The 27030-nt window shown below is 38.9% G+C and overlaps 1 protein-coding gene across 1 annotated transcript in view; it reads left to right on the top strand.

The window, feature by feature from the left end:
- Window positions 1-8226, top strand: part of BARD1 (BRCA1 associated RING domain 1) — a gene marked incomplete at both ends in the record, with an annotated part of 76514 nt that extends 68288 nt beyond the window's left edge. The window contains 2 exons of the mRNA XM_080669390.1: window positions 6503-6600; window positions 7894-8226. Coding sequence (XP_080525516.1) covers window positions 6503-6600; window positions 7894-8226 — 431 coding nt within the window. The remainder of the gene's footprint in view (window positions 1-6502; window positions 6601-7893) is intronic.
- Between the last annotated feature and the right edge of the window lie 18804 nt (window positions 8227-27030).

The raw sequence follows: 27030 nt of genomic DNA, 5'->3' as shown, positions 1-27030 counted from the left end.
TATCCTATCTAATAAAAGAGTAATATGCAGATTGACCATCACTCCAACACACAAGATGGCTGCCCCCATGTGGTCAAAGATGGCTGCCCCCATATGGACACAAGATGGCCACCACAAGATGGCCAGCAGGGGAGGGCAGTTGGGGGCGATCAGGCCAGCAGGGGAGGGCAGTTGGGAGGGACCAGGCCTGCAAGGGAGGGCAGTTGGGGGCGATCAGGCCAGCAGGGGAGGGCAGTTAGGGGCAGACAGGCTGGCAGGGGAGCAGTTAGGCATCAATCAGGCTGGCAGGGGAGTGGTTAGGGGGTGATCAGGCTGGCAGGCAGAAGCGGTTAGGGGCAATCAGGAAGGCAAGCAGGTGAGTAGTTGGGAGCCAGCAGTCCTGGATTGTGAGAGGGATGTCAGACTGCCCGTTTAGGCCCGATCCCAGATCGGGTCTAAACAGGCAGTCGGACATCCCTCAAGAGGGTCCCAGATTGGAGAGGGTGCAGGCTGGGCTGAGGGACACCACCACCTCTCCCCTCCCCCCCCCCCCCCCCCGTGCACGATTTTCATGCACCAGGCCTCTAGTTAAATAATATTTATCTGGAATCACAAAAATCTAATGATTGGTGACAGTATTTTCTGTGATATTTCAAATCTAGAGGTTTATGCTGGCACAGGTGGAGTATTTAGCTTTTATTTTACTTTTTTTAACCTTTATTTAATTGTTCTTTTGCTCTTTACTGTGGATTTTAATAATATTGGCCTTATATTTTCTTGTCACCCAGTTTTTCAAAAATTGCTGTGTGTATGTTGTTGCTTTTCCATTTTTTGTCATTGGTTTTAAGAGTTTCCTCTTGTGAATTTCTTTTTTATCAAGTTTAGTGATAACATAGCCTAGTTTACTGAAAGGACTAATAGAAAAGCATTTAAAAAATGAATTATTTTGTTTTTACAATGTGAGTGTTATTTTTCTAATAGAATCAGAAGGGAAATTCTTCAAAAAATGTATTAATATGCTTTTGTCTTGAGTTACGTAAGTGCCTATTTTGGACATAATGACATATATATTTTTTAATTTTAATTGATTTTAGAGAGGAAGGGAGAGGGAGAGAGATAAAAACATCAATGATATGAGGGAATCATTGATTGAATGCCTCCTGCATGCCCCGGCTCCAGACATGCGCCTTGATTGGGAATGGAACCGTGGCCTCCTGGTTCATAGGTTGATGCTCAACCACTGAGTGACACTGGCTGGGCTCTAATGACATATTTATTAGGACTTTTGCTTTTGACAGAGTGATGTTTGATTCTGTATTTTAATTGTTTTTAGGACATTTGGTGTTAACTGAGAGTGATACTTAATTCTGAGTTTCAGTGCTACTAGTATTTCAGTTACAAATCTAGATGTTTATGACGGCATGTGTAGAGCATTTACTTTTCATTTTACTTTTACAGTAGCTCCAGAACAATTCTTTAAAATACGAATTTATTTATAGCTCTCGCTTTTGAAGAGACTAGGCAAATTCTGGGGCCTTCCATAGAGGGGTATTTTCCCCCTTTGGACATTTAGCAGATCTTCATATGGAAGCATTATTCTGTCTTGTATTCTGTAATCATGGGTGGGTAGCAGTGCATTCAGGAGCCCCCTTTTTCCTACCCCTTGCCATTTGTATGATTCTTTTTTCCTTCTAAAATGATGGAAATGACTAAGCTTAATATAGATCCATGGGTATCACTACTGGTTCACACAGCTAAAATAAAAATAAGCACCTATAGATGCATATACTTTTATGAAGTAGGAGGTAAGAGTGGCTACTAGAGATTTAGAATAAAGGAATACCTTTCTGTATAGGATAAACTTCTTTTTTGGAAAAAAGAATATTGTAGCCTGGAATTTATAAGCTGCTTTAGTATGCACAGATTCCAGGCATTGCTAAGGTGACCAGAGCTTCATTAGTGATTGTGAGTTAATAACTGAGTTAAGCAATACTTTGGGAATTGGGCTGCTTACCTATAAATAAAAACTGTAATACGATCAGGGCCAAAGGAAAACTTACCTGAAATGGTAGGCATGATCAGGAATACACCTGCGCTAAAAGATTCTCTTTGTTTTAATAAGATAAGAAATTCATTCCTGCATTTCTGCAAAATGATAGCTTCAGTTAAAATCTTAAAATATGGAAACATGTAAAACATAAAAAAATATATATAAAATTTATCTTTTGTCCAGCTGGTGAGACTCAGTGTTGATCATTGACCTGTGAGCCAGGAGGTCACAGTTCGATTCCCTTTCGGGGCACATGCCCAGGTTGTGGGCTCGACCCCTAGTGTGGGGCATGCAGGAGGCAGCTGATCAGTGATTCTTTCTCGTCATTGATGTTTCTGTCTCTCCCTCTCCCTTCCTCTCTGAAATGAATACATTTAAAAAAAAAATAAAACATACCTTTTTTATTTTTTATTTTCCCCCCATCAAAAAGCATATCTTTTATAACGACAGTGGCCTGACACATTTTACAGTATATATATATATATATATAATTTCGGCATATACAGAAATCTATGTTTGCATAAATGACATAGCTTATCCATGTTAAGTCATTTCAGTTTGGAAATTATTAGTGAGAAAGCTAACAGTTTGTCTTGCATATGCTTTTTTCTTCAAAAGAGAATAAGAGTTTATTTTTGTGCTAAACTATTTTAGTGGCAGATGATGGAATAATATGGAGTTTATTAACTACATATTACAACTATAAAATATATTGGTTAAATTTTTAAAAGTATTTTTAAATTGCTGAGCAATGGCCTATTTTGAAATTTTGATGTATGTTACAGTATATATCATATTTTCATTGAGTTTATGACTAGGAATGTTGGGAAAGTTCTGATATTTTGCTTAACATGGAAAACATGGAAAGTAGACTTAAGAATTCCTGTTGGAAATTAACTTTTTTAAAAATATATATTTTATTGATTTTTTACAGAGAGGAAGGGAGAGGGGTAGAGATTTAGAAACATCGATGAGAGAGAATCATCGATCAGCTGCCTTCTGCACACCCCCTACTGGGGATGTGCCCGCAACCAAGGTACATGCCCTTGACCGGAATCGAACCTGGGACCCTTCAGGCTGATGCTCTTCCACTGAGCCAAACTGGTTAGGGTTAGAAATTAACTTTTATTGAGTAAACAAAACCTTAAAACATCTTCTGTATTTAGGCTTGTTCATTAGATAATGCTTTGGCTGGGAGATGCTTCCATTTCCTCATTGATGTTATATATCACCATTGAAATTGCTGAAAGTTTATTTTAAAGTTTTTCATTCTTGTTTTTCTACTTGTTTAGTTACTCAGTACAGTTAATCTCAAAACAGGTTCACTAGGAAGTTGATATAAATGTGTAATTATCGTGTCTACTGTGCAGTACATCTTCATTCTGAAACTCCTAGGGTACAAATTAGAGTGGCGACTTTGGCAGTAGGTAAATTAAATAAACCCATTGAAGACAAAGCCAAATGCATTGTTCCCCCCACACCTCCTTCCCCAAGGTAGTCAGCAGTTTATGCCATTTCATATGCTCTTCGGCTAATCTCTTACAAATAAGGATCCTCCTATTATTCATTTAATAACTGGTTTTGTAAGAGAGGCACAATATAGTAAATCTAAGTAGAGAATGCCTGGCATTTCCTAAGATGCTTTAAAAGAAAAAGAATAAAGATTAAAGAAGAAGAAACATTTTTAAATTAATCTAGGAATTGGAGGCTATATGAGTTCTCATCTTAGTTGTGTCACAGGACTTAAGTCTCCTTATCTATGAAAGGAAGAGACTGATTAGATGCAGCATCAGGCCAAAGCAAGATACAATTTATGTGGTTGTGTCCAGCACACCCATTTAATTTTTGTGTCTTTGAGTATGATGTGTATTTTCCCATTCACTGCTGTCTCCACAACTTCCTGCTGATTAACACCAGGCTCCTCACAGCTGTTTGGAATCTGATTGGCCCTTGTAGACATTATAGTTAACAACCCTTGAACTAGATGTCACTCCCAGCTTTTAAGAAATTCTTGATGTTCCTTATGCTGTGACAGCAGTTGTAACAGAGCACTTTGTCACCATTCAAAATGTTGTTTCTTAGTTTTCAGGGGGGGAAACACACTATATTTTTCTTTAGTTGGAGCTTTATTAGGTAGCCTAGAACAGGGGTCCTCAAACTTTTTAAACAGGGGGCCAGTTCACTGTCCCTCAGACCGTTGGAGGGCCAGACTATAGTTAAAAAAAAACAAAACTATGAACAAATTCCTATGCGCACTGCGGGCCCGGGACGAGTCGGCTGCTAAGCAGGACAGGCAGCGGCACCCGGCGGGCCGGATAAATGTCCTTGGCGGGCCGCATGTGGCCCGCGGGCCGTAGTTTGAGGACGTCTGGTAGAGAGTTGACACATTGTTCCTTAGAATAAGAGAATATCAGAGGGATGTATTCATTCAGCTCAGTAATTAAATGTGGATATTTCTGCCTTACTTTACAGAAATTTACTGAACAACTGCCATAAAACTGAAAGGTTTATGACTTGAAGCATATTTACACTCTAAGGCACTAGCATCTTCCTGTGGAGGTGCCATGCTTCCCTGATGGTGTCTGCCATCTCATTTTCTTGATGCCAGCTTATCTCATTCTAGTATCTATTAAGGCTACATTCTGCTGAGTGACTAATGTCAGTACATTATCAGCATTGATAGATACTATTTTAATATGCTTTTTTGACAGTAAATAAAACCATAATGAATAAGCAACAAGTATAGTCATGGCCCATTTATTTATTTCTGTAATTAGACATTAGCCATCCACTTGTTATAGTAGATACATAGGAGCATTCAGGGTTAAGTCCTTGGCTTTATAGGTTGGTATATTCATTTATCTAAAGATTCTGTTATGAATGCTCTGCAAATATCATTAAGAAAGGAGATTTAGAAATGGGGCTCTGTGTTTGATAAAAAGTTGAAGTAATAGTTTACATGTAAAATAATGAGTGTGATGTAAGTCAGTGATATAGCTAGATTGCTAATGTTTTGGGGGTTTGGTGTTAAATATGGAAATAGTATATGATGTAATGTGAACACACTGGCAGTGTTTCTGGGATAATACTTTGACCTAGTCAGACATTTTGAGACTTATTTTTAATACACAGTAAAGTTACTATTTTAATATTAGCTTCATTAGAAAAAGTTTTTTACTCATTGAGTGATTATTAAAAAAATTATATTTGTAAAATACGAGTTTTACTACATGCAAAAACAATTTCTTTAGAACCATGATATTTATAATAAATTAGTGAGAAGAATAAGATTTAGACATTCAGTGTAGCAAACATGGCTAAATAGGATTCTTTTATTAAAAACATTGAGGGAACGTGACACCAAAGCACAGGCAAAACTAACAAATTAAGAATCCCAAGATAGGGAATTATAGATTGGCCAAGGTTTAGTGTTACATTTGAATATGCATGAGTAGCCCCAAGTCTAGAGAATATTTAGCCTCTTGACAAAGCTCTGCTTTTGGAGAGACGGAGTATTGAGTTGTTCAGTTTTCTGACTTTCATGTATTGAGCAGCATCTTGGAACATCTCAATTGAAGCAGCTCTGAGGCAGTGTTGCTCACCAAGTCATCTCTAGAGGGTGACTTTAGAGCAGGGGTGGGCAAACTTTTTGACTTGAGGGCCACAATGGGTTCTTAAACTGGACCGGAGGGCCGGAACAAAAGCATGGATGGAGTGTTTGTGTGAACTAATATAAATTCAAAGTAAAGGAGCGGAGGGGAGAGCAAGAGAACCGGATAGAACAGCCGGATCCGGCCCGCGGGCCGTAGTTTGCCCACGGCTGCTTTAGAGTGTACCTGTCGGATCCCAAACATGTTGCAGGCTCTGCTTGTTGGTGATTGTATCAAGCATGTGGAGCCCTGTAGTGTGGCCACCCGAGCACTTTCCTTCTTGTCAGATTGCTCATAGTCCAATATCAGAGGAGACATGACTGGGAGAAGCTGTTGTTGATTGTAACAAGCATGTGGAGCCCTGCAGTGTGGCCCCTGAGCCAGGTGCTGTGGACCAGAGCACTTTTGCTCATAGTCCAACAGGAGATGAGACATGATTGGGAGAATGAGCATGCGGATGATAGCATTCAAGTTCAGATTGCTGTGGGCTTAACTAAATGGGACTTTTTATTCACCTTCATTTTGATAACTTAGAGTTTTATTTGTGTATGAAGTAGTGTATTGATTTTGGTTTTTCAGAAAGGAAACAAATTTGTTAGTGTCAGTATGACTTCATTGCTCAGCCCTCTGAAGGAAAGTTTTATATTTTCTTTATATGGAAGGCCCATTTTATTGTACTTGTTTTAGCATAAGTAAAGTTTCTTTTTTATTTTGAAATAATACTTAACCATGAAGAAGAATCGCTTAGGTAACTTGCTTACTTTCAATGAGAAAGAAGCCATGCTCACTTGATAATTTATTTCTCGTTCTTGTTTTTTGTCAGGGGTGAAGGCATGTCTACAAAGCAAACAATGCGAACAGGAAGAGAAATATGAGATTCCTCAAGGTCCACAGAGAAGCAGGCTGAACCGAGAGCAGCTGGTATTTTCCTTTTGCTACTACTCTCATTGTTCTTATATCTAAATATTATTATCACATCAGGAGAAACTTCTCCTGCCCTTTCAACAAGTCCAGGTGACTGATTAAAATTTTAATTGTACTTATTTCAAGCACTTGATTCTAAGAGATGATCACGGAGAGCGGTAAAACCTAGAAGGTAATAATTTCACACTGTTAATGGGTTTTTGGCATCTTGAACGTTGCCATAAACCTTTCAGAATCTGAAGTGAAGTTGCAGATACAGGAAGGAACTTGAAAGAAGACATACAGCTGCTGCTCGGATTTAGTTACCATATGTCTTTATTGCCATATATTGCATTTTTAATGGATAATGTTCCATTATCCTGTTGATGTATATTAGAAATGATGAAGAAGAAAAATTTTCATACAAGGGAATTCTGAAACTTTTTTTTTTTTTCTTAAAGCACACAGAAGTGTGTTTCATAGCTAATTGGATCCTTGGCCATGGTTTCATAATTTATTGTGCTCCATGCAATACATCTCTAAACCCTGTAGCCGCACTCCCGAGCAGCTGCCCTAGAGCCTTAGGCTGTTAATATATAGGGACCTGAATATAGATGGGCAGAATTATAAAAGTCCATGGAAAAGATGGTATCCTTATAATTTAACTTGAGCCCGTATCCCTGAAGCATATTTCAGATACCCAGGAATCTTTGGGCTTTTCGGTCCCACCAAATAGGAATTAATTTTAGGATAAAAGAAATTTGATGAACAGTTTGTGCTTCCTTTTTTTGTGTGTGGTTGTTTTATACAAAACACATCTAAAATCTGATGAGAGTCAAAAGTACCTGAGATGGTGATTGAGTCTTAGGGAAAAAAGTATAACTAGGAAACCTATAAATGCGTACGTCGTTTATTATGACCCAGAGAGTTCACTTGAAATACACCACATCTTAGCACCTCCTTAAGTAACTGCTTAACTGCTCCTGACTGTATTTTTAATTCCCTCATTTATATGCAGTGTTTTAAAATATTTTGATCTGCTTTTAATAAGCTTTTTTCTTTTAAATATATTTTTAATTGATTTCAGAGAGGAAGGAAGAGATAGAAACATTAATGATGAGAGAGAATCATTGATCAGCTGCCTCCTGCATGCTTCCTACTGGGGATGGAGCCCACAACCTGGGCATGTGCCCTTGACCAGAATGTGCCCTTGACCAGAATTGAACCCAGGACCCTCCAGTCCATAGGTCGATGCTCTACCCACTGAGCCAAACCAGCTAGGGCACAAGCTTTTTTCTTTTGTTATTTCAGTTGCCAAAGCTGTTTGATGGATGCTACTTCTACTTTGGGGGAATCTTCAAACACCATCCCAAGGACAACCTTATCAAGCTCGTCACTGCAGCTGGGGGCCAGATCCTCAGAAGAAAGCCCAAGCCCGACAGTGATGTGACTCAGACCATCAACACAGTCGCCTACCACGCCAAACCCGATTCCGACCAGCGCTTCTGCACGCAGTACATCATCTACGAGGATGTGTCCAGTCACCGCCCAGAGAGGGTTCGTCAGGGCAAAGTCTGGATGGCTCCTTCCAGCTGGTTTATAGATTGTGTGATCTCCTTTGAGTTGCTCCCTCTTGACAGCTGAGTACTACGCCACAGGCACACTTGAGATTGAATGTAGACAGTGTGAGGACCCAGCCATTTCACTGTTTTGCTCATTCTCATTTTTATACATAGGTAGACTGATTCATATTTTTTTTCCCTTGAATTAAAAAACAATCTATGCCAGATTAGGAATTTATTCTGTGTTTACCATTTAGATGCTGAGATTGCATTGAAGGATTTTCTTTTTAAACCTGATATATGTTTTGATTCATCATGCCTTTGTACTCAAATTGTCAGCTATCAAAGATTAATGAGAGGGTATCAGAACTATTGGTTGATATAACAAATGGTGTCAGTAATGTCTCAGTCTTTTAATGTTTTTTTGATGAAATAATCTATGCCTGCCACCAGCAGAAATTGTCATTCTTTAGTAAACAAAACATTGTCAGATAATTTATTGTTATAAAAATACAGTACCTGGTAGGTGTTAACTTTTTCTCTATTCAGTTTATTCATTTTACATTGTTTCTTATAACTTAATTTCTTATAATTTTCTTGGATGTCTGTAGCTACATTTTTATCCCTTATTTTTATCTTGCCTCTTTATCAGGAAATCATGATTTGAACCTTAGCATTAACTGTTCTTTGGTGATGAAAGTCAGCATTGGCTCATGGCACATATTTTTATTGTATGCACTTGCTTATTGTTGCTGCTATATTTATCTCTATGAATACATACTTCAAGCATTTTCTCCAACATATTTTAGTATCAATATTTCTTAGAATGTCTCACCAGACTAGCAAATTGTCAATCAAATGTACACCTTGCTACCTATTGCTAAAATAATTTTTAAAGGTCTTAATTTCTTCCTTCATAAGGTTTTTTGTTATTGTTGTTCCTTCCTTCCTTCCTTCCTTCCTTCCTTCCTTCCTTCCTTCCTTCCTTCCTTCCTTCCTTCTCTCCTTCCCTCCTTCCCTCCTTCCTTCCTTTTTCTTTTTCTACGACTACTACTACTACTACTACTACTACTTCTTTTTAAATTTTTAGGTTGCTGTGGAGGCAGAAGTTGGGGATTACTTTATTTAGAACAGATTTTATCGAGATGGCACAAAAGGCCATAACAGTAAGTCTAGAGGTAGAAGTGGGAAGAACTTATTCATAATAGCAAAATAGTCAAGGCTGCGGAGTAGTGGACAGGAGGCCACCTGAGAATGGGGAGACCTGGGAGGTTACTCCAGTCTGAGTGTTCTCGTTTGTGGATGTGCAAGGTATATTAGGTCATTTAAAAACATGTTTTAAGAGGTCTTCCTAGAAATTAAATGTTCTTAAACTCTAAGGACATGGAAGGAAGATACTGTCACACCTGTCAGCTTGGTCACTCCTGGGCCAAAGGGACAGTTGGATGACCACTGGACTGGAATACTGAGAGCCTGAAGTTAATGGACATTTTAAGATTCATTTATTTTAAAGTTGAAGAGTCTACTGATTATTCAAAATAAATTTTACTTTAGTTTCTTCTTAGACATGTTACTTTTCGATATCAAGAGATATATTATGTGAATACAGTAATGTACTGCTAACCCTGACCTTCAAGGGTGAATTAGCTCTGAAACTCCAACCAGTAATGTGTTTGTCCTGCATTTCATTCTAATGGAGAATGATGAACACCACAGCACCAAACAAAGCTGAGGGTTAGATAATGTCTGGATGGAAGAATTTAAGATGCTTTGGGATTTGGGTTGTCATTTTTGATTTATAACTGACTTTTCATCATTTTCTATTAGCTCATTGGTCGCATTCCTGGACAGGTGTGTGTCTGTTCCTCTGATCTGAATCCCTGTTTGTAAAAACCCCTTTGGGGATGTTGCTCACTTTCTTTTATTCCTTTTCTTGGTCTGTCCTCCTCACTCTTCGTCGTATTTTTCCCCCCACTATTCAGCAGTTTTATTTTTGCTTTCTTTAAATACTTATTTTGATGGCAGTGGATTGATGTCAGACCCTTGAAACTTGTACTTTCTGCATAGATATACTTGTAATTATTTTTATTTCTAATCATAGATCCAAGCATCCTTTTATTTACCTTAAATTATTAAAGTTATTTGTGTTTCTGTATCTTCTTAGAGGTGGTTTATTCTGCTCCTGGAGAATGAGACTCAGTAAGACTTGTGAGGAAATCTTTCAGCTAATAAACACTTATCTTTTGAAACACTAATGCTTTTTAATAGATACCTGGAAGTTTCTATAAGAATGGCTCTGTGAGAGAAGTGGGAAAGGCACTACACTATTCACCTTTGACTTTTCTCCCCACCTATGAGTGAAGTTTCCCCATCAGTAGCTATCCTGTCCATTCAGCTATGATTTTGTTTGGAGGCACTTACTTTGGATACCAAGACTGCTTAGAAACCCACCTTAGAAAGGACTGACCAGCCTTCCATCAGCATTGTGTCACAAGCCTGGGTTGTGGGCTCAGTCACCTCAGCCCCTCTGCTGTATGACCTTGGGATAACCTTACTTGACATATTTCCTTAAAAAGGAGGCTGGTCTTTTCTACCTTTAATCTATAGTTTGTGAGACTCGTGTTCATTATTAATACTACAGATTTACCAAATCATTCCTATTTGCTTCATGGCTAAAATATTTTGCCATCAATGAAATATAAAGGTCTTTTCCTGAATTGTACCAATGTGGCTATCTTCAAGTTTCTAAATAACTGCTTACAGAAGTATTACATAATTACTGTAGAAAATTTGCGAAGTACAGAAACACAAGAAAGAAAATAAATCCCAAATTCAGGAATCATAAAGTGACTAATTGTTTTGTTTGGCCTTCATAGTGTTAACATTTTTCATTGAATGCTATTGAAAGGGCACGTGTGCTTCAGTTCCCCACAGTCCCCACTACTCCTTACTCTCTGTCCCCTTCCATTTTACTTATTTACTTGGGCCTTAGAAATATTGTCAACCCACAGCCCAAAATAACTATTAACATTCTTATCTTTTTTTTTTTAATTTAAGCATACACACACAGCTTTTATAAATAACTAAGGCATAAACCTTGAATATACTTTCACTCCATATTTTCCCATGTAATTAATATTCTTGTCCATAATTTTCAATAGTTGCATCCTATCTATCAACAACATATGTTATAGTTTATTTAACCAAATCCCTGCTGTTGAATATTTGGATTATTTCTATTCTAGATAAAGCTATATAAACATACTTATAATCCTATATAATAAAACCCTAATGCCCAAACTGACCAAATGGCAGAACCACTGGCAGAACAACCGGTCGCTATGAGGTACACTGACCAGCAGGGGGCAGATGCTCAATGCAGGAGCTGCCCCCTAGTGGTCAGTGTGCTACTACAGGGGGAGCACCGCTCAGCCAGAAGCCGGGCTCACGACTGGCGAGCGCAGTGGTGGTGGCGGTGGCGGGAGCCTTTCTCGCCTCTGCTGCAGCGCTAAGAACAGCAAGCCGAGAGGTAAGGAGCAGCAAGCGGGCAGGTGGTAAGGAGCAAGGGGTTCCGGACTGTGAGAGGGATCCTGAACTGTGAGAGGGGTGTCTGACTGCCAGTTTTGGCCTGACATCCCCCAAGGGGTCCTGGATTGTGAGAGGGACCCCTCTCCCCCGCCCCAATACACGAATTTTGTGCACCAGGCCTCTAGTATGTTTATAGTAATAAATTTTGGTCCTGGGGGGAGTGGGAGATTTTTTTAAAAATGTAATGCTGTCACCTTCTGTCATTACCATTTCTACAAAATGCAGTGCACACCATATACATTTAGTTTAAGATGTATAGTCATGCTTAAAATATAAAAATTATAAAATGAGCCTTAATTGATTGCTATGATTTTCATGAGTTGATGAGACTACATATAAGGTTGAAAACATTCCAGCTCTTAGGGGTTTGAAACTAAGCAGAAAAAAGGGGAATAAAGGAATCATAGCCTTTTGGTGGAGACAAAGACGGAGCGAGAATAAGATGGAGGGATATAATTTTTAAAAGTTCTCTAGGTGATTTTTATGCCCGCACTTCCCACAGTTGTAAGTCACTGCTCTGGTACCATTTATTTCTGATTTAGGTGCCCATTGCAATGCAGCGTGTGTGCGTGTTTGACTAAATGTAACCATGTATTATGTATGTTTTCTATCTGATTGCCCAAGACACACATTTCTAAAGCTAAGGTATTTGCTATAGAATATGGTGATTGATATGCCTTAAAGTCATCTGCTGAAGTCCAGAGACCGGCGGTAAATTCAGATTATTTTTCTGTGTGTGGAATGGTGATTAACAAATATAACGTTTAATTAATTTTAAAAGAGAATTCAGACGTTCTGAAACGTAAACCAAGTCTGGAGATTTCGATTGACCTTTCTTTTCCACGTATGTGACAGAATTGCTAAGCCTTCTTATGAAAAAGGCAATAGACTTTTCTAGGAAGTACCCTCTTATTTATAAAGGGCTACGCAAAGATTCACTAGCAATTAGACATAGGCATTTTACCCTCTTACTTTAAAAAATATGTATCTAGCTTTACATTTTCAAAAGAGGTTGAACAAGAGCCTGGTACTGATTCACTTACTGATTTGTACGTTGATTCATGAGATACTTACTGGGAAACCACTGGATGTCCTGCCTTGTTCACCTGGAGCAACTAAGGTGAGCAAGACGGCTACAGCCTTGGAGGGGCTGACACTGTATGAGCCACACCGGTAAGCCGGTGGTGGCACAGCTCTTGTTCTTGGCACGGCAGCCCCTGCAACTTGGTCAGGACACACTTGGAAGAGGCGACCTCGCCACACATGACTCGCTGGGCACAAGACCCAGTTAGTGTTGGCTCTGGACCTAATCAGGTTAGTTCTAAAAAGGTATCTACAACTCATTCTTAGGACCAGATGAATTACTATTTCCCATTATTCTCACTAACCATTTTCTGATTCCCCTTGAGTGATTTCAGTGTTTTGCAGAAAAGAATGACATTCCATCAATAGTTTCAATAGTTTATTAGAAGGCTGTTTTTTGTTTTTTTCTTTAATTAGGAATCCCAGTCAGAAATAGGAAATGCAGCCTGCTTAAGCCATGAATAGGAAATGAGTTTTTTGTTCTCAGTGTTGGATTTGCTAAATTAGCAAATTTGATCTCAAGAGAATTTAAACAGTAAAGATATCCAGATTTATTTTATCTACTGCATCTTTTAAATATGTAAGCAGTTTTTTGTTGTGTTTTTTATAAATTCAGGTGTAGTCATGAGAAGCCAGGTTTTTTTTTTTAAATATAATATGAGTGCATTCATGGTTAATTATTTTAGCAGGAAGCCTTTCTATCTAGTGTTTTCTGGGCAAGCACTTTTTTTTAGGTAGCACTATAGAGATTAAGAAACTGTGTAACCTAAAAGTAAAGGCAGTATTCACAGGAAATCTGCTAAAATGCAAATGAAAGTCACATAGGTGTAGGGAGGTGATGAGGGTTTTAAAAAGCCATCATTAAAGGAGTCATCAGCCTGGCTGGTGTTGCTCAGTGGTTGAACATCAATCTATGAACCAGGAAGTCACCTGTTTGATTCCTGGTCAGAGCACATGCCTGGGTTGTGGGCTCAATCCTAGTAGGGGGCATGCAGGAGGCAGCTGATCCATGATTCTCTTTCATCATTGATGTTTCTATCTCTCCCTCTTCCTCTCCCTCTGAAATCAATAAAAATATATTAAAAGAAGAAGAGGAAGGAGCCATCAATTGATGACACAAAAAGATAAGGGCAATGGATGGTGACCCGGAGGGAATTTTGGGGGTGGAACATCCAGTAGAAAGCCAGTCAATTTCCTGCAGCTGCGGAAATGGGGAGAAAGAATCAGCACATTGAAGTGTACGTTTGAAGTGTGTGTACATCTGATGAGTGTGTGAGAATTGCTTTATGTCTTTTTAAGTTACACAATAATTTCTTAAGAATTGGTAGGTAAGCCAAACCTCTTCACTGGAAGATGAGTTTGTAGGGTTTGTGGCTTTTCATTTATAAGAAAATAGTCATCCAGTTTTCTCTTTGTGCATTGAGGAAGTTGGGGCAATAAACCACAGAGCTTGCTTCGGGTAGTAAATAATCTCTAGAAATATATCCAGGTAGTTGCCGCTGGAGAATATGTTAGATATTACATAATAATTTTGGAAGGAAATGAATTCATGGAATAAAAAAGAGGAATTAAGAACTGAACATGTCCCTGATGGGCTCCTTCCTACTAAAATTGTCAGCATGAGCTGAGTGTCAGGAAATTGCGAATTAGAAACTTGAGCCTGAGCCATTTCCTTCTCTTGTTCTGAACCTTTTCCAAAACTTTATTCCTTCATAAATCATTTCCATTTGGAGGTGAGCATCAGGATCACTAAAAGCAGCTTACTGCTTGTTTAAAAAGGTTACGTCACACGTAAGCTGAAAGGCAGCAGAATTGGAGCTCAGAGCTTTCCCCTCCTGATTAGATTTCCCCATTTTCTCCACTTATACTTGGGTGTTTTCTTCTCGCCCTTTCCATCAGCAGATGTTGTCAATATTTTTCCTTAATGAGAGGCCTCTGCCTCATCTTTGTCCTGAGTCTTGAACAGAAGCCTGCTGGCATTGTCATTGGTGTACCTTTATTTTTCACTTCTGCTAAATCTCCGTTCACCTGGGTGTCACCATTCTCCTGCTTTGCTCTGTGTGTTTGCCCCTCGTTCACTGTTCAGTGGCATTCAGTTTCAAGTTCTGAGCTTAGAGGCTCTCCAGTTGTTTTCTAGCTTGTCATCCAAGAGGAAAAACACGGGGTTCTTGGATTCTCTCCAGGCCTTCAGGTCCTCGGTGCTGGGTTCTGAGTATTTAAGGGGCTTGACCAAAACTTCATTTTAGTTCTGCTGAGAGTGGAGCTCAGTCTGATTCAAGAGCCTGAACCTCAGCCTCCACAATCTCTCTGAGCCCAGAGACGACTCCAGAAAAGGCTTTGGTGTGAAGAACCAGCCCCCGAGCTGATTGCAGCAATATGTCTAAAGAGAATGAACTCTGAAAAGCAGTGTTAAACAGGCCACAGACCACAGTGGTGAGTAATGGACTAACTTTAAGGTATAAAAGTTAACTTGAATGATTGGGGCAGGTAACTCTGTGTCTGCCACTTTCTTTCCTTGTCTGTAAAACGGGGACAATAATGTATTGAGGGGTCATGAAGATTGAAATATAATGTGTTTGGCATAATCGAGTAATCAGTACAGAGGGCCATTCTGAGCAATAGATCAGCCACATGGATCTGAACAGCAGCGCAGATAGGGAATTGATGATATTTGTCTTATGTAACATGAAATCTAGGGCAAGTAGGTCCTAGTTCCCACCTTGCAGCATTGTTACAGGTGTTTCAGCTCTGGACACCATGTCTGCATTTTAAATGAAAAGAAGGAAAGAGTGCAAATGCCCAGATCTCTCAGCCACACCCCAAATCTGCTTATGTCTCGTTGGCCAGAAAGTCACAAGATCAGTCCATCTGCATGGTGTTGACTCTAACCACAACAAAAATGGAGCTGTTGGTGAGGAAGCAGGGGCTAGCCAGCATACTCTGTATGTGTGTGCATGCATGTGGGTTTGTACATGGTAATTACACGTGTATAGTATGTTCCAGAAGCAGTAGCAGAAATGAAAAACTGCCACAAAACTAGGGAGGAATTGGAGCAGCAGCTGTGGCCAGCAGCACACCAGCAGGGCAGCTGCTGAGGCTGGAGGGACTCAGTTGGGAGAGAATGAGATGTTCCTGCTACATGCATTAAGACAGGAAAAATAATGACATGCAAATATATATAAACATGCACACACAAACTCATATGTCTCCATGTTTATATATATTCCTGTTTAGGCCTTAAGAAGTTACCTTTATGGACTAGCCTAGGTAGAGTGATGACAAAAAGCCTCTATATATTGGGCTTGAACTCCATGAGGTTTAATTACCTGCTTCCTTATCCTCTGTCCTGGGCCAACCTCATAAATGATTGTTGTCCAGACAATAATTAATGTGAATTTTTCTCACCCTGTCCCCACTCCCAGAGGAAATGCAAACCAATACCATGGAACATTCACTTAAGAGAGAATGGGCTGATGGCGTTGTCTTTGCTCCTGAAGACAAGAGCTCCGTGATAAGCTGCCCAGGGTGCGTGTGGGCATTCTGGCCACCAAAAGGGACTTGTGTCTTGGTTTAACAGGATTTCAGATTCACTTGTTTATGACAGACAGTTGTAGCTGGAAGTAAAGCTGTTTTGAGATAAAAATGAAGTAGCAGCCATCCTTCCATGACAAGCAGTCAGCAGCCCAGCTGCTGAGGGGCCCCGCCAGGTCTTACTGATGAGAGCATGTGGAGAAGAAAGTGACAAGGAACATAGACTCTGAGTGAAGAGAGCTTGTGAGGACTGTTCAGGAGACTCCGTCTGGGGAAGGCACACTAGGCTGACCTACATAGTTCTCCAAAGATCCTGAGACTCGCTCCTGCTGTGGCCGAGGAGATGGTCGGCAGTGGTGCTAAGAAGGGCTCTGGTCCCTGAAGCGATGACCCTCAGAGCAGCCTCGCCTGTCCTTCAGCACAGGTGCCTCTGGTCCCCACCAATGCCCTCAAACAACAGGGACTTTTCGTTTTTGCTCTGGCAGCTGGAAGTCACCTCCCGGTTGGTTAAGCCACCTCTCCCGAGAAACCAAACTCATAAAAGATATATCTCCAATTAAATTTGGGCTTTATTTCTTTCATCTCCCCTGGCCTGCAACAATGGTGTGATTAATCTGTCACTTGTTTGGAGTACATTACTTCTTAATTGAGCTTATTAAGAGATGTTATCCTGTATGCTATGGGCTTCTAAAATTATAATTCCCACAGCAAACCTGTGTTAAATAAATGGCTGGCAGAGACAAAATCAACCTCTGAGTATAACTTTGCCACCTCCCCATACAAAGCAGGTCCATACTTCTTTTCAGCCATGTAACTAATGGGTAAAATAAAAGAATCTTCAAGAGTTCCAATGCAAAATGGACGAAACAGATAGAAATACAACCCACAAAGAATACTGTCTAAGTCAGCCGTGGGCAAACTACGGCCCGCGGGCCGAATCCAGCCCATTTGGCTGTTCTATCTGGCCTGCGGAGCCGAAAGAGCGGAGGGTTCTCTTGCTCTCCCCTCCGCTCCTTCACCAGCAGCAGTGTTAACATGGCAACGTCGGGAAACAGGGCCGCAGCTCCTTCTTCTGAGTGGGCGGATTTATATCCGCCCATTCAGTAGAAGGAACAACCTCTCAATCTTCCAGAGGCTCCTTGTAATGCCTGTGGCCACGTCTCCCGACATCACCCTGGGAATGCGTAGACACGTTATCGTGGTGATGTAGGGAGACACACCCCTGGAGAGCACAGTATCAGAGCATTAGCTAAAAAGGAGACCAACAACACTGTTCCCACTGAAGTTGATGTTTTAAAGACGAAAAATCTTTCAACCCAGTCTACATTGCCATCTACATCTACGTCCCGGGCATAATTTGGAAGTTGCACTAAAGAAAATGTTTAATTTACTGTTTACACACTTTGTTCTTTTCTATTTGTTTTAGTTTTAAATTATTTTATTATATTTAAGTTTAATTTGAAAGGCTTCTGTACCTTTCCTTTGTTAGGCAATTTTATTTTGCCATCTTCAACATAAGGTATGTTATTGTGCTATGATTCCTCCATTTTTTGAAGTTTCAAATTATAATAATTAGTGTTTACATTCTTCTTGTTAAAATGTTTGAAATGAATAAAACTATTGAAATAAAAAAAAAAAGACCGTACCCTTTTATGTAATGATGTTTACTTTGAATTTATATTAGTTCACACAAACACTCCATTCATGCTTTTGTTTCGGCCCTCCGGTCCAGTTTAAGAACCCATTGTGGCCCTCGAGTCAAAAAGTTTGCCCACCCCTGGTCTAAGTTCACTGCTAGTGGTGAATTTCTTATAATGCTAGAAAATGGCCCAGCTAAAGAAGATAACTATGATTTTCTCCTATCTGCCTTAACATATGAAGGTAATGCAATTTTAATATGCCCACATTTGAGAGAGGAGAGTGGCCTATATGAATTTTTTTTTTTGCCTTTGATCTGATAGAATTTATTTTTACCCTTTCATAAAATAGGCCACCTCAGAGAATATTCTTGCATTTTTAGGTAAAATGGACTAGTAACCAAAGAATGCAGAAAAGAGGCAAAATTGGTCCCATCTAGCACAAAAGGAACATTAAGATTTTGGAGATACATTTGGGTGCTGAACTGTCTTTGGGAACAACAGTGCAGGATTTTTAGATAGGCGCATTTGTGTCCCACAGTTATGAGTGGAGCTGGATTCATCCTGGCCTTGATGGAGTTTGCTGGCTTCCGCCACTGGGTTTTGCTCTTGTAATGATAAGAGCTGATGCAATGGGACCGGAGCGCCCGATATTTATGTAGATGTACTCTCTGTGGCTTGAAGGATTCTGCTTTACCTAACGAATTCCAAATCACTGCTAGGCATGATTAGGCCAGTACAAGGTTTCTCAATTTCTTGGAGCTTTGCTACATATTTCTGCCACATAAAAGTCAAGGCTTGATTAAATTGAATCACCATCTCCTGATAATAAGATCTGTGACTGCAAAGCAACTCTTAGATCAGAGCACCCACTCATATCCAAGCCTTAACATGTCAAGCATTTTCATCTCTATCAGAACAAATCCAAGGGTTTCTGAAATGATTCAAATATAACATTTTGTCAAATGATATTTTGTTTTATATATTAAGAACACAGCATTGAAACCATTTATTTTTCTTATATTTATTTATTTATTTTTAATTGACTTAGAGAGAGAGCGAGGAAAGGAGAGGGAGAGAGGAACATCAGTCGGCTACCTCCTGCATGCCCCCTCCTGGGCGTTGAGCTAGCAACCCCAGAATGTGCCTTGACCAGGAATCGAACTGATGACCTCCAGGTGCATGGGATGATGCTCAACCAACCGAGCTACAGTGATCAGGGCAGAAACCAGTCATTTTTTTTTTTTAAATAAAGTTTCCTTTGGTTTGTATACTATTGCCAATAATGGCAACTATGAAATCAGGATTTAGCAATAGTTTTGATTCATGAGGCAGAGTAGCTTGCGTTTTGCTCTTCTGTGGCAATATTGGATTTTCAGAAGAGGCGGTAGTAAAATATTTATTTTATCTGAGTAAACTAAGCAGATGGGAGTCAGAGGACATCAAAAAGGAAATATATGTTCTTCTGATACTGTTTTGCAGAGGCTCTTTTGGACAATAACCATACTTTATGTCCCTGTCCTTTACAATATTCTGAAATTTCTAGCGCAACATAAAATAAATTTACACTTTCCCTGTTAAGTCAGTGGTTGTAGGTACTTCAATAAATCCCTCAAGTTAAAACCGGTTGTGTGGTCTGGAGCAGCCTGATGTAGTAGCAAGCCCATGAGACAGGGAGTTGAAGTTCTGCTTTGCTTGGCTTCCACTGGACCATTTACCAACTGTCAACCTGGGCAAGGCCTTTCAGTGTCTTGTCTTCTTGCCTGAATCAAAAAGTAATAATCTTTGACTTTCCCGTGGGGTTGCTTTGAACATCAAGTAAGAAGGGATGTGTAAATTGTTAGGTCCTCCACTGATACAAGGAGTTATACTTTAGGAGGCGTAGGCCACCAAGCTAGCCTTTCTAAACTCAGGGCTTATTCCATCAAGGGGAAAAAATAGCCAATATATGTATTTGACCAAGGCAGATGAAGTGATTGGCTGTCAGAGAAATGGGAAGAGTTTTCGACATCAAATAGTAGGTCTGATATTTTAAATGGGCAACACCCCCCAGAGCTCTCTAGTTCCAAGATAAAGATTTGTAATAAATGAAATATTGTCAAAATATTAACCAATTTAAAATTTAAATATTTTATATGCCATGTAATCAAAGGTAAATAAAATCAATGATATCGTTACAAAATACCTTACACTCTTAAAATTATGTAATACCTTCATTGTACACCAAGATACAACTATTATGTAGTTTGGATAATACAGATTATTTATCATCCTCCATATTATTTTAAGGTAGCCAGTTATTTATTTAAAGAGGTTATTTATATTTTTAAGAAGATATTTTAGATGAAAATGTTTTATTCCTAAGACCTCTAATATTTTTAAAGCCATAGTATATAAAAAATATTTTCCTGAGCTATTCCTCATAATTACATTCAGTAGTGTAGGAGAATCATAAATTGCAATCAAGATTAATCTTTACATTAGATTCTCAGTCATGCATAGATTCAGTATCACCTTCAAGAATTAGAAAGGGGGACTTTAATGGCATAGACTATTAAATTCACAAAGTAACACATGAGAGGAATCTAAAAAATATATGTAGTCTGAGCTTGACAGGGAGTAAAAATATGTTAAATTGAAATTTGGCCCTGAACTTATAAACTTGCTAAGCTACATAATAGTACAGGAAATATTTTCTGAAAAGTATTAGAAATCAAAGGTCAATTCAATAGGACAATGAATTGACATTACCAGAAGTTAAGTGATTTTATGTTTTTCTTTTTTATTATTGAAGGAAAGCATCTTATCAGTAATGTCATTCTCCTTAAAGTGCTCAAAATAATTTCCAGAAGAAAAGTCTTACTGAGATTTTTACACTGCCTCCTGCACTACTCTCACTGGGGATCAAGCCCACAACCCAGGTATGTACCCTGACCTGGTTCATAGGTCGACACTCAACCACTTAGCCACATAGGCCGGGCTAAATTTTGGTCTTGAAAGCATTTTGTAAACTTGAAAGGGCCTGATTCCTCCTTGTAGGTCAAGCAGACAATCAATGGCCCTTCAGAGATGTGGGTTACTGGTAATGGAAGGGGTATGTCTTATAGCACTAAGAGGGACCACTTTCTCCTGTCTTTCCCTTTTCTTGTAACTTTGCATCTTCTCTAATAAGTATTCCTAAAGTCCTGTTCCTTTGCAAGGAGATTTTTGTTAGCATAAAGACTGTAAGATATTGGACCATGTCTGCTCAGCCTTGAGGTAAAATACAGGCTTTTATGTTTCTCCATAGGTATAACTTCATAGCATTTAAGAATAAAGGATGGGAGAAATGCTTTTGGGAAGAGTACTCATTAGCTTTTACGGTTTATCAAGTGACAATAATTCCAAATAGTAATAGCTTTCTTTAGCACATAACACTAAAGTCAAAATGATCTGAGGCGATTATAGAATTATAGTTGCCAGGGTCTGATCCTTGACCTTCTGAATCAGAATCTCTGAGTATGAGGTTATACAGATAAGTATTTTTTAAACTAGCAGCAGAAAATATTTTCTGTATTTGCCACAACCTTTTATGGCAGGATCTGAAGAAGGGGCTGACGCACAAATGAAAACACTAGACAAGAAATATGAATTTAGAGGGCAAGGGAGGCCAGGGGGAGACCTCTCTCTAAGAGAGGTACACTGAAACCTGGTCTTATCCACTTTTTATTCAATTTTAGATACATATCTTGCCCTCAGTAAAGCACTGCAAACAGGTAGCAGACACACCATCTCTAAGGTCAATAAAGATCAGTAAGGTTCAGGAAACATTTACTTTGAGGCTATTAGGTCATGAAATTGCTTCGAGCCACCGCTATCTCAACATAACAATGGTGCATGGTATTAGCCCTGCTAATCATCCAAGTTCCATCCGAAGGCCTTCCGAGTTCCTTGGCGCACTCTTATGTCAGTATCGGAAAAGTGGTGGCTTCCCGCACGTATTCTTTTTTATCGTCTTCTTGATATGCCTACCAGTCCAAGGTAGAACTTCTGGGTATATTCTTTATTTATTTTTTATTTTCCTGAAAATTTTTATACCTTTTAGTTTACCTTCTGGGAAATTTTCTTGCATTTCCAACTTATCTGTTGAAAACTTTATTTCAAAAACGTATTAAATTTTAGGTGTTCTTGTTTTCTATATAATATAAATATATGTTCTTAATTTTTTTCTTGATGTTATCTACAGTGGTATCAGATTTACTTAAAATTAACATGAAAATAGGTTTATCTAGATCTATGAGTATTTCTTAGAAGTTGTAGGATTTTTAAACTGATGATGAGAGAAAAATACATAAATTTGGAACCCTTGAGAATGTTTCTGACTTTATAATTTTAATAAAACATTTCCTTTCAGTTTTATTACTAAAAAGCTAATACTTAAAAGAATCATCATTCTAATTTTGTTCTTTTTTTCTATGCACTATTCCTTTGAATATCTTTGAGGACACAAAATAGCTTTTGATTCATCTGAGGGCGTTTATCTTGGTTTTTATCTCTAATGTTATAGATTTTTTCAACTTTTGGAAACTTCTGATATTGAAACGCATTCTAAAAAGGGGGAACTGATGGGTGGGAGCTCTATGTACATGGGCAGAGTTAGTAACACCAGGTTTGTTTGTTTTTTCCCAGAGTGAGTGTTGCGGGAGCAAGCTATTATTACCAGGTGTCAGAATCAGAAGGGCTATATACTCAAGGGCACACCGCACTGACTAGCTGTCCTATTCTAAGATCTAAAAAAATAAAAATAGAAATCTAGACATGATCTCTGCTTGGATATAAATGCTGGCTACCTAGACTCTACATGGAAGGGTGGGGATGTGGGGGCAGAGTGGGAAGCGAATCACCTTTTCTGTGGCATACACAGACCTATGATCAGTTATCCTAGTTTCTGCCTCCCCTCTCCCTCATGTCCTTTGTCTGACCTGCTCTTTGTATTAAGTCTGGAGACTTGATTAGTTCTCTACTACACCGACTCCTACTTTGTTTAAACTCTAGACTACAGCTTCCACAATTTCATCTCATTTACCAACACTCTTCCATCTATTTGTCTCTTGTAGAAATACTAGTATGTTGAAATAGCTCATGTGCTGAAGGCCTCCATCTAGTCTTTGTGGCCTTCACCCTGCACTGTCATTTGAATGGGGTTTAATAGAGAGAGAGAGACAAGGCACGTGCTCAGTCAGCCCATGGTCTTGGACAAGCCGATCTGGACGCACTTCAGCATCAGAGTGATTCCAAGTGTTGTTTTCCATCCCTCCCTGGGTTTAGCCATGAATTCAGGTCTGACACCTCTAAATCAGCTTGGCTGACTCCTCTAAATTAAATTGATTAATTCGCTTGATAATGTGATGCTCCAGAGACCCCTTTTATTCTTGAGATGCTCTTTTGATGGTAAGAGCTACAGCAGGTAGCATCTTGGTGTCTGCTTTCACTCTAACCCATGTGTAGGATATCTGCCAAATATTTTCTAGTTTCTGACATAGTTATACAATTTTTTCTTCTTTTGGTTATTTGAATAGAAGTCTGTGTGGAGTTAAGTACACACCTCAGTTGCTATTTAACTTGAAAGTCATTTTTTTTTAAAAATAAATCTTTAGTGTTGAAAGTATTACATATGCCCCCTTCCCCCTTCCCCTCCATTGACCCCTTCTAGCCCACCCCCACTGCCTGCCCCAGGCCTTCACCACTTCCATTGGTTATGTATATAAGCATATGAGTTCTTTGATCTCTTCCCACCCACCCTCCCTCCCTTTCCTTCCCTCTGAGGTTCAAGCCCTTCATTTACAAATAGGACTAAGGGAGAGATCTGAGAAGTGACAGGTGGGTTATGCTTAGGTCTTCTGACTGCCTTCCCAATGCTCTCTCCCACTACGCCACACCTGTCCTGGCACTGCCAGGCTCCTGGGTATGAATTATCCAGGGCAACTATGATTGTGGACCACAAGAGCATCAGAGTGTCTTGCATTCTGACTATTAAATTATTCTTATTTATGTGGAGCTAAAATGTGTAGCCCAGTAGCTAATACTAGTTGGTGCTAGTTCTTCCTTAGGGTCATAAAAGTCAGTTTCTTTTCCATGTAGTGACTCTTGGTTAACAGCTGGGCCCTCCTTCTCTATGCTGCCCATGCGTCTTTCTCTTTTTCTGATTAAACTATCTTGTTTTTTCCAGCACATTTTAAATTTGTAATTATGGTAAAATGCACATCACATAAAAGTTATCATCTTGATCCTTTTAAGTGGGTAGTTCACTTATGTTAAGTCCATTCACATTACTGTACAATCTCCAAAACTCTTTTCGTCTTGTAACACTGAAGCTCTGTACCAGGTAAACATCACCTTCTCATTCCCCTTCCCACAAGCCCCTCGCAAACTTTCTACTTTCTGTCTCGATGAGGTTGATACTCTTTAAGTCCCTCCTATAAGTGGAATCATACAATTTTTGTCTTTTTGTGCCTGGCTTATCTCACTTAGCATGAAGTCCCAAGCAGTTTTTTGTTGTTGTTGTTGTTTTTAACAAGAGGCTATCAGACCCCCCTCACCATCACAGTCACTCTGAATTCTCTCCCGTTTGTCCATGTCCCACTCAAGGTCAGGTCCAAACAGCCTGCGTCCATCCAGAGAGAGGCTGAGTGATGGAACAGAACTCATTCCAGATATTACATTTCTAATAATGAATGTGGGAGACTTTTTGATTGCCTCCTGCCACAGCTGACTTACACAAAGCTTTACTATCAACTTGAAGTCCTAAATCCTTTAAGCCATGTCTTACCTGCTGCTGCTCCCCCACCACTGAGTATCACCAGGCACAAAGAACAATAGAAATTGCATATTAAGATTATAATGAGATTTCTAAAATCTGCATAGGATCTGTGTGATGAATATGTTTTCTTATGCAGTTTCTTTTATAATAACATTTCATATTTTCATTAAACTGTGCTTCATAGGTAGAATGAATGCAGTGACTTTGGGAGACAGAAAATAATAAAAATTATTAATATGCTCTGACCCTGCTCTCCAAATTTGTGTTCTATAATGATCCAGAATTACTATGCTGAACACTTTTATTTTCCACTGAAGGAACAAACATATGAAATTGAATTTTTTTTCTTTGCAAACACACATTAGTTTGCATTTAGCAGGCTAGCAATTCTCAAAATGTCAAGCTACACTTATATATCTGTGGTAAAATGGTTTGTGAACCCAGGCATAGGTCATTTGTTATTAACATGAATACTAAAGTTTATAAATGAGCTAACTTTTGTTAAAAATTAAGGTTGACCCAAGGCTATCTCTCTCACCTACTTTCTGGTATGGGAGAAAAAGGGTTGAGTTGTTATTCATTAGCTGGGTGGAAATTGTACCTAATTCACAGCCTTGTCATTGGAATTCAATTGTTATTAATGTACTGATAATATGTGAACGATTATGAACCACTTAAATCCTAGTCAATTGCAATTCTAATTATTTTTAAAAATTTTTTACCAAAAGGTTAAATTTATAATAAGGAAGAGAGTAAGGAAAAAGAGTCTGTGAATGAAAATCTTAATTCTACATTATATCTGTGGGACTTTTTGCTTTAGGTCCTAGCTATTCTTTGTTTCATGAAAGTCTACATAACCATGGGAATGAGAACACATGAATAGTATCCATTACATATGTCAAAGCTGAAAAAATATTGAGAACCACTAATGTAGGTAATTAGGATAGTACATATCTGGAAATAGAAATATTTTTTTCCATTGCCTTTCAGAGAGACAGTGCAAGGGCAGGACGGAAGGAGAAAGAGACAGAGAAAGAAACACTGATGAGAGAAAGAGAGAGAGAGAGAGAGAGAGAGAGAGAGAGAGAGAGAGAGAGAGAGCTCCTGCATGCACCCTAACCTGGGGAAGGGAGTGAACCCTCAGCCAAGGTATGTGCCCTTGACTGGAAATTGAACCCGTGACCCTTAGGTGCATAGGCCGGCATTCTAACCACTGAGCAATGCTAGCCAAGGCTGACTTTGTGTTATAAAAAACCCTGACACATGTGTAAGACCCTGTTTATTGACATACCTGAAGCCTTGGTATTTAGGCAGGTAACTACCTTGTACCTTATACTGGTCAAATTCTCTAAGAATGCAATTCACTGACCCTCGTTAGAATAACATTTTTGTTAAATAGTCACTAAATAGATTGCATTTTAACCTGTGAAATCATATTAAGTATTAATAGTAATAAGTTTATCTTTGAAATTGGAAAATTGCTGTTATGGTTTGCTGATAGTTTCCCCCCACATACATGTAGCTTCTTAAAGCTGTATTGGACTCTCAAACAATAAAGCACTTTCTGACATATTACGCAGGTGTAATACATTGGCTAATAAAAATAATGTATGTATTCATTTTTCAATAAACGGGGACAGAGAATACTTCTTCCTTTTTCATTGAGAATCATGTAAAATAATGTAGTCAAATTGTGTTTCTAATAGAGTATTTCCTATTAGTTTATGGGACTGTAATTTTTATAGTTTATCTAGTGTTTTATTTTCTGATCTTTAGGTCAGACTTCAATGGAATCATGTTTTGTTGCTAAAAGTTTTTTTTTTCTAACTAAATTATTCTACTTACATTGCATGACAATTTCATTATTCTTTTCTAAGATGAATATTCTGTTGCTTCTGTCTTGGTCCCTTTGCTTTCTTTCAGACACCCTATTGTTTTACCCCACTGCTTTGTCCCAACTCATCATGCACCCTGTCCCCCTACAACCTCAGGTATTTCTAAGTTCGAGCTGATAGAATTTAGCTTGCTACTAACTGATTAGGAATTAACCTGCCCATTCACTAAGTGTCCCCAGATTTTGCTACTGTGTAGCAAGCAGGGTTTCAGTGTGACGCCACTTGAGGTTGTCTAGGCAGTTCTTGCAAATTTTCTTTAAAAAAAATTTTTGGTGTGTGTGTGTGTATGAATCATTTCTGAAAGTTTTTAAAAATGTGTGTGAAACAGCATATGAAAACTTACGTATACTTTA

This window comes from Plecotus auritus (genome assembly GCF_963455305.1).
Source record: "Plecotus auritus genome assembly, chromosome: 5".
In the NCBI taxonomy this organism is placed as follows: Eukaryota; Metazoa; Chordata; class Mammalia; order Chiroptera; family Vespertilionidae; genus Plecotus; species Plecotus auritus.
The sequence above is the reverse complement of the archived record's forward strand: the minus strand, read 5'-3'. Positions and strand labels throughout refer to the sequence as shown.